The sequence below is a fragment of the Mus pahari genome, chromosome 12, assembly GCF_900095145.1.
Source record: "Mus pahari chromosome 12, PAHARI_EIJ_v1.1, whole genome shotgun sequence".
Classification (NCBI taxonomy): Eukaryota; Metazoa; Chordata; class Mammalia; order Rodentia; family Muridae; genus Mus; species Mus pahari.
In genome coordinates this window covers 82,867,556-82,882,450 of record NC_034601.1, presented here as the reverse complement: position 1 = coordinate 82,882,450, position 14,895 = coordinate 82,867,556, and the positions used below count along the sequence as shown (strand labels likewise).

The 14,895-nt window shown below is 43.3% G+C and overlaps 1 protein-coding gene across 6 annotated transcripts in view; it reads right to left on the bottom strand.

The window, feature by feature from the left end:
* Window positions 1–14,895, bottom strand: part of Itsn1 (intersectin 1) — a 184,505-nt gene that overhangs the window by 76,404 nt on the left and 93,206 nt on the right. For all 6 annotated transcript variants that reach the window (XM_029544799.1, XM_021209493.2, XM_029544802.1 and 3 more), the window contains exons 15-17: window positions 11,628–11,715; window positions 11,147–11,286; window positions 2,172–2,299 (exon numbers count right to left, since the gene is read on the bottom strand). In XM_029544799.1, coding sequence (XP_029400659.1) covers window positions 2,172–2,299; window positions 11,147–11,286; window positions 11,628–11,715 — 356 coding nt within the window. The remainder of the gene's footprint in view (window positions 1–2,171; window positions 2,300–11,146; window positions 11,287–11,627; window positions 11,716–14,895) is intronic.

The window sequence follows — 14,895 nt, the reverse complement described above, 5'->3', positions numbered from 1 at the left end:
AGAGAGAGAGAGAGAGAGAGAGAGAGAGAGAGAGAGAGAGAGAGAGAGAGAGAGAGAGAGAGAGAGAGAGAAGGGGGGAGAGGAGAGAGGGGGAAGGGAAATGTGATCTATTTCACGAAGTGGCTATAGGACTAAGAAAAAGTACATCTCAATTGAGATTAATGATAGTAATTGATATAACTGAGTGTAAGCCACAGAACACAGATGCACACAAACTTTATGAAAGTGAGACTAGCCAACACGCTGTGCCTGACGCTGCTTCTGTGAGAGCTTCAGGAGAGCATGAGGAGAGATTCTCACAGGTCCTCCCTGGGCAGGATGCACTACACTCACACACACACGTTTGGCTGCCAAACCTGAATGCGAGACAGACATCTGGGGCTGGCGAGATGGTGCAGCCAGTAAGAATACTTGCTTGTTCTTACAAAACTCTTGGTTCCCAGCACTGACATGGCAGCTCCCAACCATCTGTGACCCAGAGCCACAGGGTTCACTGCCCTCTCCTAGCCTGAGAGCACAACATTCATGGTGCAGAGAGTGACATACCATCAGAAAAGCTAGTGCTCATAACATAGAATGTCTTTTAAAAAACATTTTCATTTATTTTTATTTTATGAGCATTGATTGGTGTTTTAAAGCCTGCATGTGTATCTATCTGCACAAGGGCATCATCAGATCCCCCGGAACTGGAGTTATAGACAGTATAGACAGTTCTGGGCTGCCACGTGGGTACTGGGAATTAAACCCTGGTCCTCTGGAAGAGTGGCCATTGTTCTTAACCTCTGGGCCATCTCTCCAGCCCCATACAATGTTTTCTAAAAAGCCTGTATGTTGGCCTTGTCTTTAATCCCAGTACTCTGGAGGCAGAGGCAGGAGGATCTCTGCAATTTCAAGGTCTACCTGGTCTACACAGTGAGTTCCAGGGCAGTCAGCACTATAGAGAAACTGTCTCAATACCCACCCCACCAAAAAAAAGCATCCAAGTACATTTATTAGAGGGTAAAAAAGTAAGATTTCTTAAGTTTTGGGTACTATTTACATATTCTATTTGTAGAGTAGTATTTTCAGTTTATTTATACTCTATAGGAGTACAGTTTTATGTTGCAACATTAGTAATAAGAGCATTTCATAAACTATAATAACAACTGGGGACCAGGGAGATGGCTCAGCTGATAAAGGCACTTGCATTCAAGTCTGAGAACTTTGATCTGCAGGACCTATGTGGTAGAAGAGAACCCACTCTTGAAAGATGTTCTGACTTCCACAAATGCATAGTGACACAAGCCTGTGTGAACACACACACACACACACACACACACCCTATAACAGTTAAAAAAAAAGGGGGGGGGAGTTTGCTGCAGTCAGTACAATAAAAGTCAGAGAAATGATAAAATAAAATAAATACCTAGTCTAATAAACTTGTATAAGATCCCTGGCATTAAAAATAAAAATATACAAACACAAAGCAAGCTCAAGGGACCCTATGTGCCCAGAAGCAGCAGGCTGTCAGGTCTGTAGGGTCCATGGCCCCAGGATGCCTAGTACCCAGCTGTGCTCGGTGTAACTGCAATAACCCGGTTTATAGTTTGCAGCATCTCCCTAGGACACTTGGTCATTCTAGTTTCCTGGACTCTAAATTAACTGAATTCCAAATAGCACAAACCCGTGAAATAAAAGGTAGCAAACAGATTTCCACAAAGACTACAGAACGTTACATGGAAAAGGTACAAACGGGCACAAATAGCCAAACAGAACAGATAGAGTGTGTTTGTGTCCAAGGCAGTGGAGGCTGATCTCCACTTTTTGTATCCAGTTTAATTTGCAGTTGCAGTAAACAAGAGGAGGCAGAGAGGCGTTCTGGGTGCTCTGGGGAAGCTTGTGGCAGTAGACTGGGGGCTTTGCTTTCAAGCCTTGCACTTAGACCATCACTGGTATTAGGAGGCTGTGAACTGGAAATCTCTTTGGTCATTGGCATGCAAATGAACTACCCAAGTGTCCCAATTTTCCTGTCTACTTCCATTGTCTACATAGGAGAGCACTGGGAACCAACCAAACACTGGGGGGAGGGGGCATGAGGGGGTGTGTACTCACATATGCAGAGATTTAAATGCATCTATCTGTTTGCCTACACATATTAAGGAAGGTGTCTTTCCTGGTACAGGCTCACTCACCTCTGAGTGTCTTCCCTTTGCTTCTCCAACTCCAGGCTCTTCCTCTCCTGCTCTTTCTGCTTCAGTCGCTCTGCCTCGATGGACCTCTGCTTCTGGAGTTGCTGTTTACTATGTATTTCTCTCAGTTCCTGGAAGGAGCCAGAGCAGATGAACATGAACTGTTCACCAGCATGCACTATTTCACAGCGGCCAAGCCCTGGGAGTTTGGCAGGTGACTTTCAGTGTTGACAGATGTTCACTCAGAAATTGAACTCGCTGCATTTTGACAATACTGATCACCAGTCATTGAACCAGATTACATTCTAGCAGGTCACGACACAACATGTCATTTCCCATGACACTTACTTATCCCCTGGGGCTGGGGATTGAGTCTGAGACCTTGCACACACTAGGCAAGTGTTCTAAGACTGAGCTATGCTCCTCCCCCCCTGCCCCTCCTTGCCTCCAGGATCTGTTTGAAAGGCCCTTGTTGGTAAGGGGCAGTGGGGGAACTACACTGGGAGACTCAATAAGTACTGGAAGGTAACTAATTTTATGATATGGTGATTTATAAATAAAACTATAGCTACTATAATTAATCCACACCAAACCCCATAGCTTTGAACACACACACACACACACACACACAGCACTTACACTGCCACTGTTAAAAACTTGGCTCTTTGAGACTTGAGTCCATAGATTTGATAAGTTTCTGTGAGTTTCGCCCAGCCCCACCACTCACTGCGGGGTTTATTTTTCTTCAAATCACAACTATTGGAGAGCCGCTATTCTCACAAATCCCTGTACGAAGTTGCCAACTCTTCCTAGTGCTCTCTCTGGATCTGATTTCCTCATTTTATAGCAACCCGGGCCTACTGAAAACCAACAGAATAATGTGATAGAGTATTTAAAATCAGAAGTATAAGTACATGAAAATATGAAAAAGCATGTTAGGCTGGAGTGTGGTTTGGTGGCACGGCTGCCCAGCATGCATGAGACCCTTGAGAGGTAACAAGAAGATACAGTTTAACTGGAAACTGGGTGGTGGAGAGGGAGGGAGGCACTTCAGAGACCTGGGCAGGATGAGCCAGGAGGGCTGGGCTAGGTACAGACTGGACCATCTCCTAAAGCAGCAGCCCTGGGTATGTACGCTGGGTTAAGGAAGGGTGCCTGGACAAGGGGCTGAGCTAGGGAGGGGACAGAGGCATCCAAGAATGGCCTCTGGGTGGGGGAGAAGAATTCCATTTTTCATTGCCTTCCTAACTGGAATGCCGTGACAACCTAATAGCATTCCGTCAAAAGCCCAGCCATGCTGGCTTCTGCAGTAATTTGTAATAAAAAATAATAATCCCTAATAACATGAATGGATAATCTGCTTACGAATTTAGAGCTGGTGTTTTAAAAACAAGTAGAAGAGATCAATTCACTCACTCTTGACTAAAGCAAAGTGTCAATGAGCAGAGGAATAACTGTGGGAGTGATACTAAATCAAGCTCTAGTGTCCCGAGGAAGAAAGAAGCCAGGATCCAGTCAGGACACATGGCCAGAGGCAGGCTAATCCTTCACTGGCCCAGTGCAGAGACCCTATCAAAAGGCATAAATCATGGAAAGTTTTATTCAGTTAAAAAAAATCAATTATCAACAGTATAGCCCTCCCCTGCTTTGCCATGCTTAAGGAGGCAAAGAAGTAAAAAACCTGATTGTATTACAAATTTATTTATTTGTAGTGTATGCACATATGGGCCAGATGATGTGTCTGTGTATGTGTGTGTGTATGTGTGTGTTTGTGTATGTACTGTCTCTCAAAGCTGTGAGCTCCAGGAATGTGCATGTCTTTGATTGCAAATATGAGCCAGCATCTCACCAAGCTTTTCATAGGGATGCTGGGGCCAAACTCAGGTTCTCGTGCTCATTCTCGTGCTCATGTGGTAAATACTTTACTGAGTTATGTTTTCAGCCCCCTAGTTATACATTTAAAAAAATAAAAGTTACTTTATCTAGGTGAAATTTAACTTTGGGAGGATAACATTCAAAATACTTAGCAGCAGGCGCTGTGAAACCAGGATAGACACTGGCTATGATGTCCCAATATATCTATCAAATCAAGACGATCCATTGTTCCAAAGAATTATGCAATTTCCTCTCTATATTGAACTTAAGAAGTCAGGTTCAGATTGCAACTGGTTAATGCATAAACTGGTCCAGAGACAGAAGCAACTAGAGATGTTCAGCAAGAGGCACAAAATGAGAAAGCAACACAAAGTGATAGATAGAACCAACAGAAGACAGTCACACCAACGAAACAGCTTTGAAACAACAGCCCAGTGCCAATCACACCGTAAGCTCAGAAGTCTGCTTCTTTTGAAGACAACAGCATTACAGCTCGGGCAGAACCTATCTAGAGCCTCAACTGGCTCCAAGGAAACAGAGCTCATAGGAGCCATAAAATAATAGATGCCAAAGAACATTAACAGGAGGCTGTGGCAGCCTAAGATCCAGATCGGAAAATGGCACATTTTCTACGCTTTATTTAATTCAAGTCAAACACCACTGATATATGCAAAAAACTTTAAGGACAGAGGCGACCCGAGCAGGCTTGCTCGAATTCTGATTTTCCCTTTGGATTTTGGAGTTTCAGATAGTTTGAAACAATAAAAGCAGAGTATTCCTAATTGTGAGACAGTGGTTCTCAACCTTCCTCATGCTGTGACCCTTTATATAGTTCCTCATCTTGTGATGACCCCCCAACCATAAAATTATTTTTGTTGCTACATCCTAACTGTAATTTTGCTACTTTATGAACTGTAAATAGCCATGTTTCCCAGTGGTCTTAGGCAACCGCTTGTGAAAGGGTCATGACCCACAGGTTTTTTTTTTTCTTTTTTTGGGGGGGGGGGGGGGGTTGAAGCAAGGTAGCCTCAAATTCACCATGTACTTGGAGGTGATCCTCAAATTCACTATGTACTTGGAGGTGATCTTGAACTCCCAAATGGCTATGCTGTCCAGGCTGGCCCTGAACTCCACTCTCAAAGCGATACTACTAAAAGAGAAATAGGCAACACAAATGGCTTGAAATAACCGATTAGTTATTGTTTGGTTCTGAGGTAGTCTCTGTGTAGCCATTGGTACCAAACGAAAGATGAAAAAAATCAGCTTGCTTTTAATTTTCTTCCCTATGTCCAAATGAGATAAACCACTTGTTTTCCCCAAATAATTAAGATTTTTGAGTCAGAAAACATCTTTGGCCATCCTATGTCATGTGGCCTAAGTAATTCAAAAGCAGTATGTTTGACAAATTGAATATCCAGGAAGACTCAGCTATTTTTCCATTGACAGGTACGGCTCTGTTTCAAGTTCACTGACGGCTGTTTTACGGCTATGCCAAAGGAAACTGAATCACTTAGTGTGACAGCCTCTCCCTTTACGTGGTCGAAAAGAGACTCAAAAATGGGGTGTTACACAGGGTACTATTAGCTGAAGTATGAGATATTCACCTGAATAAATTATAAAGAAAGGGTTATTCCTCCATAAAGATGCACTAATGCCTGTAACAGAAAGAAGAGGAGAAGGAGGAAGAGGAAGAGGAGGAAGAGAACCGGCAACAGAGGCTGAGAAGATACCAGCATCTTGGGAAAAAGTGTTTACAAATTTGGATATCTAACTTTTTATAATTATTTTGCTTTTTGTTTGTGCCTTAGGCTGTCCTTTGGAGATAAACAGCAAAAACATACTTGGAGCACTGACTGTAATTTCCTGAACTCAACACCACAAATCAAAAGAGCTTTATTACTATTAATCTCATAGGAAACCAATCTGGGCAGCAAGATAAGAAATTCCAGGTATTTGTTTTATTTGTATATTTGTCCTTTATTTATCTACTGGGGGGGGTGTATGTGCACATGTGCATGCATGTGTGTAGTGTTGGAGCTCAGAAGACAACATTTGAGAGCTGGTTTTCTGTTTCTGTCATTTGGGTTCCAAGGATTGAACTCTTTTATCACTGAGCCAACTTGCTGGCCCTCTTGAGTTTTATGATACAATAATATTTCCCAATTACGTGATAAAACAAACAAAAGAGAAAACAAGTTAATGAGTCCAGAAAACACAGAAACATACCTTCTGGTAATCTAGAAAGAATTAGTTCAAGATATAAAAAAAAATGTACAAAGTCAAAGAAAATGGAAATTCTATTTAACTCCAATTATAAAGTTTATTCATGTGATATACTGAAAGTAGGAAGAGCATAAAGATGTTCAATTTGCTTTCTAAATTCTAAGAAGGTTCATATTAATGTTTGCAAAACATGTTCAAAACATTCTTTCAAAACCAAAGTCAATTCTCACCAAGCAGCACCTACCCTGCCAGACCCTGGGCAGTCTCTGACCCTATCCTTTCTGCACAGCAAGCTTAGAATGGACTCTAGTTCCTCCTAAAAATTGGAATTCCCCAACTGTCTCAGCTTCATGCACAAGGAAATATGCCATCTTAGAGGAGTATGCCACCTACTACAGCCTGCCACCTCTAAAGCAGAAAGTTGTTGGGTAAATGATAGAGGAGAGAGAAAAAACAAAACAAAACAAAACAAAACAAAACAAAACTTCCAGGAGATTGCCTTTGCCCTTTTCTCTGTTAGCCTTTTATTAAATGTTTTTCCAACCTTACATAGAAAACGCCCACATTTTACCAAAACAAAAAACAAACAAACAAACAACCCCCAAACCAACCAAATCAGTCTCCTGTATGGCATGAACTCTGGTATGTAACACTGGTATGCTGTCTGTTTTATACCCGGGTAGTAGTAGGTCCATACTCAAGGATTCTAGATGAAGTTCCCACATGCACAAGGTATCAGTTAAAGGATTTTATTATTCTAGGTGGAAATAAGAATAAAATTTCATATTGAGCAAAGTGATGTGGCAAACTTGAAGCAGACAGACGTTTGTCACTCACAGTGCCACCACTGCCAAGGACAAGAGAGGTCCCAGGAAGGCTTCTTCACAGTACCCTCTGACACTCTGCAGAACTTTTACATCTTTCAGCACTGTAAGCTATAGAGCGCCAGGAATTACAGCATGCCCCATGTGCCCTTTAGACAACTCAGCTTGTCTAAAAAAGCTGAAACCTGATTTTCTGTAAAATGAGATGTAACAAGAAAGCTATAGATTAAAAAATTTAAACTGATATTTCAAGAGCGTGAGTTTGAGATGTGTTGGTTGTATGAAAGACACATTTTATAAACAAATTTATGATAAATAAATTTGGTCACTGAACAAAGATATTAATAGTATTAATTTAGCTGGGCATAGTGGTGTGGTGCATGCCTTAAATCCCAGCACTCCAGAGGCAGAACATAGTGAGTTCTAGAACAATCAGGGCTACACAAAGAGACCCTGTCTCTAAAAATAATTAAACAAATATACAAATTAACGAGAGAGAGAGAGAGAGAGAGAGAGAGAGAGAGAGAGAGAGAGAGATTGAGAGAGAAAGAGAAAGAGAAAGAGAAAGAGAAAGAGAAAGAGAAAGAGAAAGAGAAAGAGAAAGAGAAAGAGAAAGAGAAAGAGAAAGAGAAAGNAGAAAGAGAAAGAGAAAGAGAAAGAGAAAGAGAAAGAGAAAGAGAAAGAGAAAGAGAAAGAGAAAGAGAAAGAGAAAGAGAAAGAGAAATAATAGCAATTTGGCCGCAATATTGACTCACTATCAAAATCTGCTCTTGGCTAGTATACTGGTTAGTTGGTTTGCTTGACCCCATCCAGAGGTTAATTTTTAAAGTTCCCATCAAATCTTTCGAGTCTCAAATTTTAGGCATGTCAAGTCAGGAATCTCCGGCACAGGAAGGAGCCTGTATGTCAGGGTGCTTTATGTCTGCCTCCCCAACTTTCCTTTATAAGATAATAGCATAGTGTAACTGCTACAGTGAGATTCTTGGCTTGGGGGCAATGCAGAACTAGGCACATCTTGAGTCCTTTGTGGAGGCCGTGTGGGAACGACAGCCTTGCTCACACTACCACTGGCTATAGTTATCTCTATCTGATAAGGTATCTGTCTAAATGCATGGAAAATAGCCTCTGAGAAATGGAACAAAGAGTCTCACATTTCTAAGAGAGCAGAGAATGAAGGGTGAAGGCCGTGAATTTGAGGTCATGTTGCCAGCAGTGATTCTAAGTATGCTAATTTATTATTTATTCTGCAGTGGGATTAAACCCATGGCCTCATTCATGGTAGGCAAATGCTCTATCATTGAGCTATTGCTCCGAGTTTTAATACTCTAGTTCCAATATGAAACAAAGGCCTGCTGTCTGCCTACAGCAAGATTCTGTTCTCATTTAAAACTCAAGACTTTCCATAGCTTATCAGACAGATAAGATAAAAATGTAATTCTTCCTAAAGTAAAGAAAATGGGTAAAACCTTTAAAGGAAGAATGAATCTAGGGAAAAGAATAAAATTAGATTCTGTGATTATGTTATGTGTGTATAAAAAGACAACAAAATCCTCAGTCTTTACTGTCTCAGTCAAAACAAAATGCATTTATACCTATAAAAGCAAGCCATGTGTGAGTGCAGGGAGGTCAGCGAGTGATAGCCTGGGCAGGGATCCTCACTGGATCCATGCACGCCCACAGTCAGCTACTTCACATGGGCATGGTGTCCCAGGCAACTCACCTTAAAGCATTGTTAGCAGCTCTGTCTTCTTGCCTGTGCATAAACTCCACGAACGTGAAATAAATCTGCCGAACCCTAACTTACTGTCTGGGGCCCTTTGAGAATAAAGCAGCTGCACACGCAACCAGCTCTCCATGTGGGTGACTGTGTGTCAACCAGCTTTCAGTGTGGGTGACTGTGCCGGCACTGCACCTCTCTGGGAAAGGGAGGAGTGCATCTTACAGCATTTGTGCAGATGCCCCGGAAGCACTGCTGTCTGCTGCCGAGGGACTGACTCAAAGAAACACCAAGGGTCAGGCCAAGGCCCCTTCTGGTCTAGTTCCTACAAAAATTATGCTTGCTATTGAGCATATGCTCTAAAGTCAGGGGGAAACGCTTTGTATTTTCCAGTGTGGTGGACATAAAAGAAAAACAGCAGGAGATCACAGAGAAACTAAATGCTAACGCAGTCTCCAGCTGCCTCATTTCTGTTTTGGTTTCCACAGGTTTCAGAGGTAACAACCAACCTAAGTCAACATAGTGCCTTCACTGGTCCCATAAATAGTCAACATAGTGCCTTCACTGGGCCCCGTAAATAGATGTTAAAGGATGAACAACACAGCTATGCTTTGCACTTGCCATATGAACTTTACTGATAATAAGAAGCCAAAATAAGAATGTAAAAGGCAGAAAGAAATGTTATAATTTCAAAATAACCCTATTTAGGAAAGGGCCAGTGTGTGTGGGAAGCTAAGAACTTCTGACACCACACGCAGCAGTGTCTCTCTCTCTCTCTCTCTCTCTCTCTCTCTCTCTCTCTCTCTCTCTCTCTCTCTCACACACACACACACACACACACACACACACACACACACACACAGAGTCACAGAGGGTGACTCCGCCCATCTGACGGCACTCTCTGCAGCAATGGCACAGTGACGAGCACTAACATCTCCAGCCCACAGATCGAAGGGTCAGTCACAAGCCTTTGCCTGAGCATCTTTCCCTAACATCTGAACCGAGTCTTAGGCCAAACTTGTAGAAAAGCAATCATTAAGGCAGATGCTATGCTCCTCCTGTGTTCCAAAGCTGATGGTCCTCAACGGTTTATATCCTAGGCACTACCTGGAAACTCTGTGAAACTGTTTCCATGTTAAATCCTTTCTGCTTAAAACAGCGCTAAGTTACCATGAGAGCAAACGTGAACAGCTTTTATTGTACTGGGGATAGAAAACTCAAAGAGGCACCTCCAATACTGATACAACAAATATGCGCTCCCACGTGCACACACACACACACACACACACATACACACGCCTGCACACATGAAGTAAACAGGAAAGCAATGTGAAGAGAAACACACATCGGCTACATAGCACTCCCCTAAGGGCAAGTACTTTCCTGGAATTGTACAATTGAGCAAGTTCATTCCTCAATACTGAAAGAACTGCACAAATACTTTAACTTGGATGTCTAGACAATCTGGCATGGACTCTTAATCCAAAGGGCAACAAAAAACCCTCAACTATGCTTTCTAGTTTAAAATTTTCCTTTAGTAGTAAAGGGATTTTATTTCTGAGTATTAGAAGCTAAATGGGCCATAGAAAGTAAATTATAAGGAATTTTAAGGTTAGAAAACTAAAGTGAATATTTTTTGGAATGCAATGTAATATCCACTGTCTCATCTAACTACCTATCTATGTATCATTTATGTATGTATGTATGTATGTATGTATGTATGTATGTATTTCTGAAAAAGGATCTCATTATGTAGAACCGGCTGTCCCTGCACTCAGAGGTCCACTTGCCTCAGCCTACCAAGTGCTGGGATTTAAGGCATTGCCACTATGGCAAGCTTGAGTTAACATTATTAAAACAATGAAACACCATACCAGAAAGAGGCTTGTGTGTGTGGTTTTCCTGAATTACTGTGCAGTGTGACAAAGCCATCGACAGCTGTGCCAGAGACAGAGCCATGACCCGATGAACTAATACAGCTGAAAGGCATTTAAAGTGAGGGAGATAAGAGGTCAATACTCCAGTTGATCACTAAGGAGTGGCAAGGAAATCTCAAAACAGAAAAGCACCCGGGTGATCCTCAGTGAACACAGAAGAGAACATGTCAGGCCTGGCTTTGGAGGTGACGTGTTTATAAATAGGCAAAAAAAGAAAGGTGTAAAACCATCCAGTTGGCAGGGGCAGGGGCAGGGGCAGGACCCTAACACAGGCTAACTTACAGACCTCAGAGAAAGCAAGCACAACTTGGGGGGGGGAACCATGACAGCCTTCGCCCAGGAGCCCTGAACCACTGCTCACAAGCCAAGCAAAGGGGAGGCTGCCCAGCGCCCAGGAGTCACCTTCAGCTGGTTGTTGAAAACATCAATCTCCTGTAGCTTTGACCTGGTCTCTCTTTCAACCTCGTCCAGCTGCTCCCGGAGCTGCTGCCGAGCCAGCTCCTTTGCTTCCAAGGCTCTTTTGAGGGTAAGAAGTGAATCTCCTATTTCAGAAGAGCACACAAGTTAGGAGAACTTTAGCTAACAGTGAGGAACATGTTCAACTTTCATGTTACTGAAGGGAATTCTTGCTGATAAAGGGGAGGGAAGGAGGGAGGGAGGGAGGGAAGGGGGAAGGGGAAAGGGGGAAGGGAGAGAGGGAGGGAAGGGGGAAGGGAGGGAAGGAGGAAGGTCGGGGACCACTACTCAGGGATAAAACAAATGCCTGGCGGAGGCATGCATGAGGGTCAAACAAGGCCAGCACTGGAGGAAAAGTCGCCTCTTCCAGCATTCGGGATGTGTATCAACAGAACAAACAAAACATGCAAATAAATAAGATACCTACTATGCAAACTGTTCTGTTGGACTTGTTTTAATTGGTCATTGAGTATCTGTTTCTCCGGAATAAGTCTTCCAAGCATTTGCTGAGATTCCTAGGGGAGAGGGAAGGAAACAGCAGGTGAGTGAGTGACCCTGCGATCCCAGGGTCCTTCCCTTGTCACTTCCCACCTCACCTGCATGTTTTGCACTTGCACACTGCCCTGCCACACCTTTGGTTCTGCTTACATGGGTGGGTGTGACATACTGTACATTTATAAGCTTTAAGAAATGAAAGAAATGAAAGAATCTCTCTCTCTCTCTCTCTCTTTTTCGGTTTTTCGAGACAGGGTTTCTCTGTGTAGCCCTGGCTGTCCTGGAACTCACTCTGTAGACCAGGCTGGCCTCGAACTCAGAGATTCGCATGGCTCTGCCTCTCGAGTGCTGGGATTAAAGGCATGCACCACCACTCTCTTATCTGCAGAGATGTAGCACAAAGGCCACAAGCTGGCTGCAGGTTAGCACAGTGGGGTCAGGTGGGGGTCAGCCTTGGCTGGCTCTGTTCTGCATGTAGCACTCACTAGCTTGAACTGAGGCTGACTGCATGCCTGACATTAGACACAGAACTCAGAAGGACATTTGTCGCAACTAGAATCCTAAATGCTATTCATGTTTTTCCATCACGTAGGAATTGTAAACTTAAGAGTCCCGAACCAACCTCTTTTTCTGTCCCCCTCCCCTTTTTAAGTTAGCACAGAAAAAGTTGAAACCAAACTACATAAGAGAGGCTGTTTGGAATTTCAGTGCCAAGCACAGTATTTGTTGACTTTCAGCTGCGGTGAGCTGGTGGTCACTTTAGTAAACTGGCAGCCTTGCTAGCCTACTTGACATTTATTTTTACCTTAGTAGGGAAAATGACTCTTGTGAGAAAATAAGATGCCTTACTTAAGGATGTTCTGTAGAGGCCCAGATCCAGTCTCTCTGGCACCCACTTGGAGACACACATTGGCATTTGCAGAATGAACTGTGCTAGGCCTGCACGGTAGGAGGTTAACTCAATAGAGGGGATTCAGGACCTCTTAGGCCTCTGAGTGACCCACAGCAGATTTTCACAAAACAAAACACACAGCGGACCTTTGTCCTGGAAAGCAAAGCCCCCTCAGTGGTTTCAAGGCCTCTTTCAAACCCCCATCAGGAGGAACCTGTGCCATTTTCCACCCACTGGGATGTTCCCCATGGAAATGGCTCTTTAAAATGCATAGCCCAGGCTGGGCATGGCTCAGGGGTTAAGAGCAGGGCTATTTCACAAAGGACCCAGGATTCAGCACTCCTCCATAGCCATGCATTCATGAGCGCAGATCTACACACAGACACAGTGACTTACAAACACAGATCTACACACAGACACAGTGCCTTACAAACACACAGACACAAACCTAGATACACAGAGATAGAGACACTTAGACACACACCCATACACAGATACATACCCAGACACACAGAAGTAAAGTAAATCTTTAAAAAAAACTTAAGCTCCAAGTTTCCCCAATAGGTCACCTCCATACCAAGCGTGCCAGGACTGACTGCAAAGGCAGAGTGCCAATGCACAGGAGGAGCAACGGCAGCCAGCCTCACTGTCTGTGTGCTCCTCTTCCTCAGAGCATGAGCTGTGGTCACCTCACCAGTAATCCAGGATCTGCATCTACCAATAGTGAACACTCTTGTGTTTGGTACTAAATGTGTTCAGTCATAAAACACTCAGTCACAATAATGGCATACTGAGCACATGATCTTCAATCTAAATATCTTTGGGTAATATTTTGCCCAGATTTCTGAGTAATAGTTAATTCTAAAAGCTATAAGGGGAGGATGTGGTGGCACACATAGTTAATCCCACCACTAGGCAGAGGCAAGTGGATCTCCTTGAGTTCAAGGCCAACCAGAGCTATAGAGTGAGACTCCCATCTCAAAACAAATAAATAAATAATAAATAAAAGGAGCTACAATACAGAAGAACATATTTCAAAAAAAAAAAAAGTAAACATAGTTTGTAATATTTGAAAATAACTCCTGGCCATGAACTTCTCATACTGGTTACTTTACATGATCACAGCCTCAATCTCAAACTGATGCTACTTTCAAATACAGGAAACCACAACAGACAGAATGGAAGGGAACCTCTTCTGAGGGAGGATGCACCTCTCTGGGTGACCGCAGTGGTCACGGGGGAGGAGTCTACCTCAGGAGTGTGTTTGCCTAGAGTGCAAGCAGAAGGCCTGTGCGTGGCCCCAGCACAGCCACCACTGTAGAAGGCACAGATCTGAAAGGAAGCTGGAACTCCACCAATCAGCTTGCTCTAACTGGACAATTGGACATGCTAAGGTGAAAAAGAGTACATATATTTTTCAGGTATATATGGGAATATTCACTAAGCTTATACTTGATCCAAAGTCTCAATACATTTATAAGGACTAAGTTCACACAAAATATTTTTTCAGATAACATGAGTAAACAAGAAACAAATAAGTACTTTTAAATCAGAAACAAATTAAGGCCTAAATCACATTATCTAAGCTTTCTGCTAATAAATCGTGAAAAAATAAAATTAAACTCTAAATAAGTAAATGGAAAAAACAATAAAGAAAAGCATTTAAGCTGATGGAATATAACAAAAACACATCACAGAGAAAAATCAATATAAACAAGAGCTTGTTTGAAAAATATCAATAAAGCCAGAGATGGTGGCACACACACACCTTTAGTCCCAGCACTCTGGAGGCGGGACAGGCAGATATTGAGTTTTAGGCCTGGGTTACAGAGCCAGTACCCAGAACAGCCAAAGATCCAGAGTGAAACTCTGTCTAGAACCGAACCGAACCGAACCGAACCAAACCAAACCAAACCAAACCAAACCAAACCAAACCAAACCAAACCAAACCAAAAGAAGAAAGGAAAGGAGAGAGGGAGAGAGGCAGGCAGGGAGGGAGGGAGGCAGGCAGGGAGGGAGGGAGGGAGGGAGGGAGGGAAGAAAACAATAAGACCAATAAACTTCCTGATTTGTTGAGGGATGGAGGAAGGCACAAACAGGGAAGCAGGAAGGAGAACAGGGAGGCAGGAGGAGGGAGAGCAGGGAGGCAGGAGGAGGGAGAGCAGGGAGGCAGGAGGAGGGAGAGCAGGGAGGCAGGAGGAAGAACAGGGAGGCAGGAGGAGGGAGAGCAGGGAGGCAGGAGGAGGGAGAGCAGGGAGGCAGGAGGAGGGAGAACAGGGAGGCAGGAGGAGGGAGAGCAGGGAGGCAG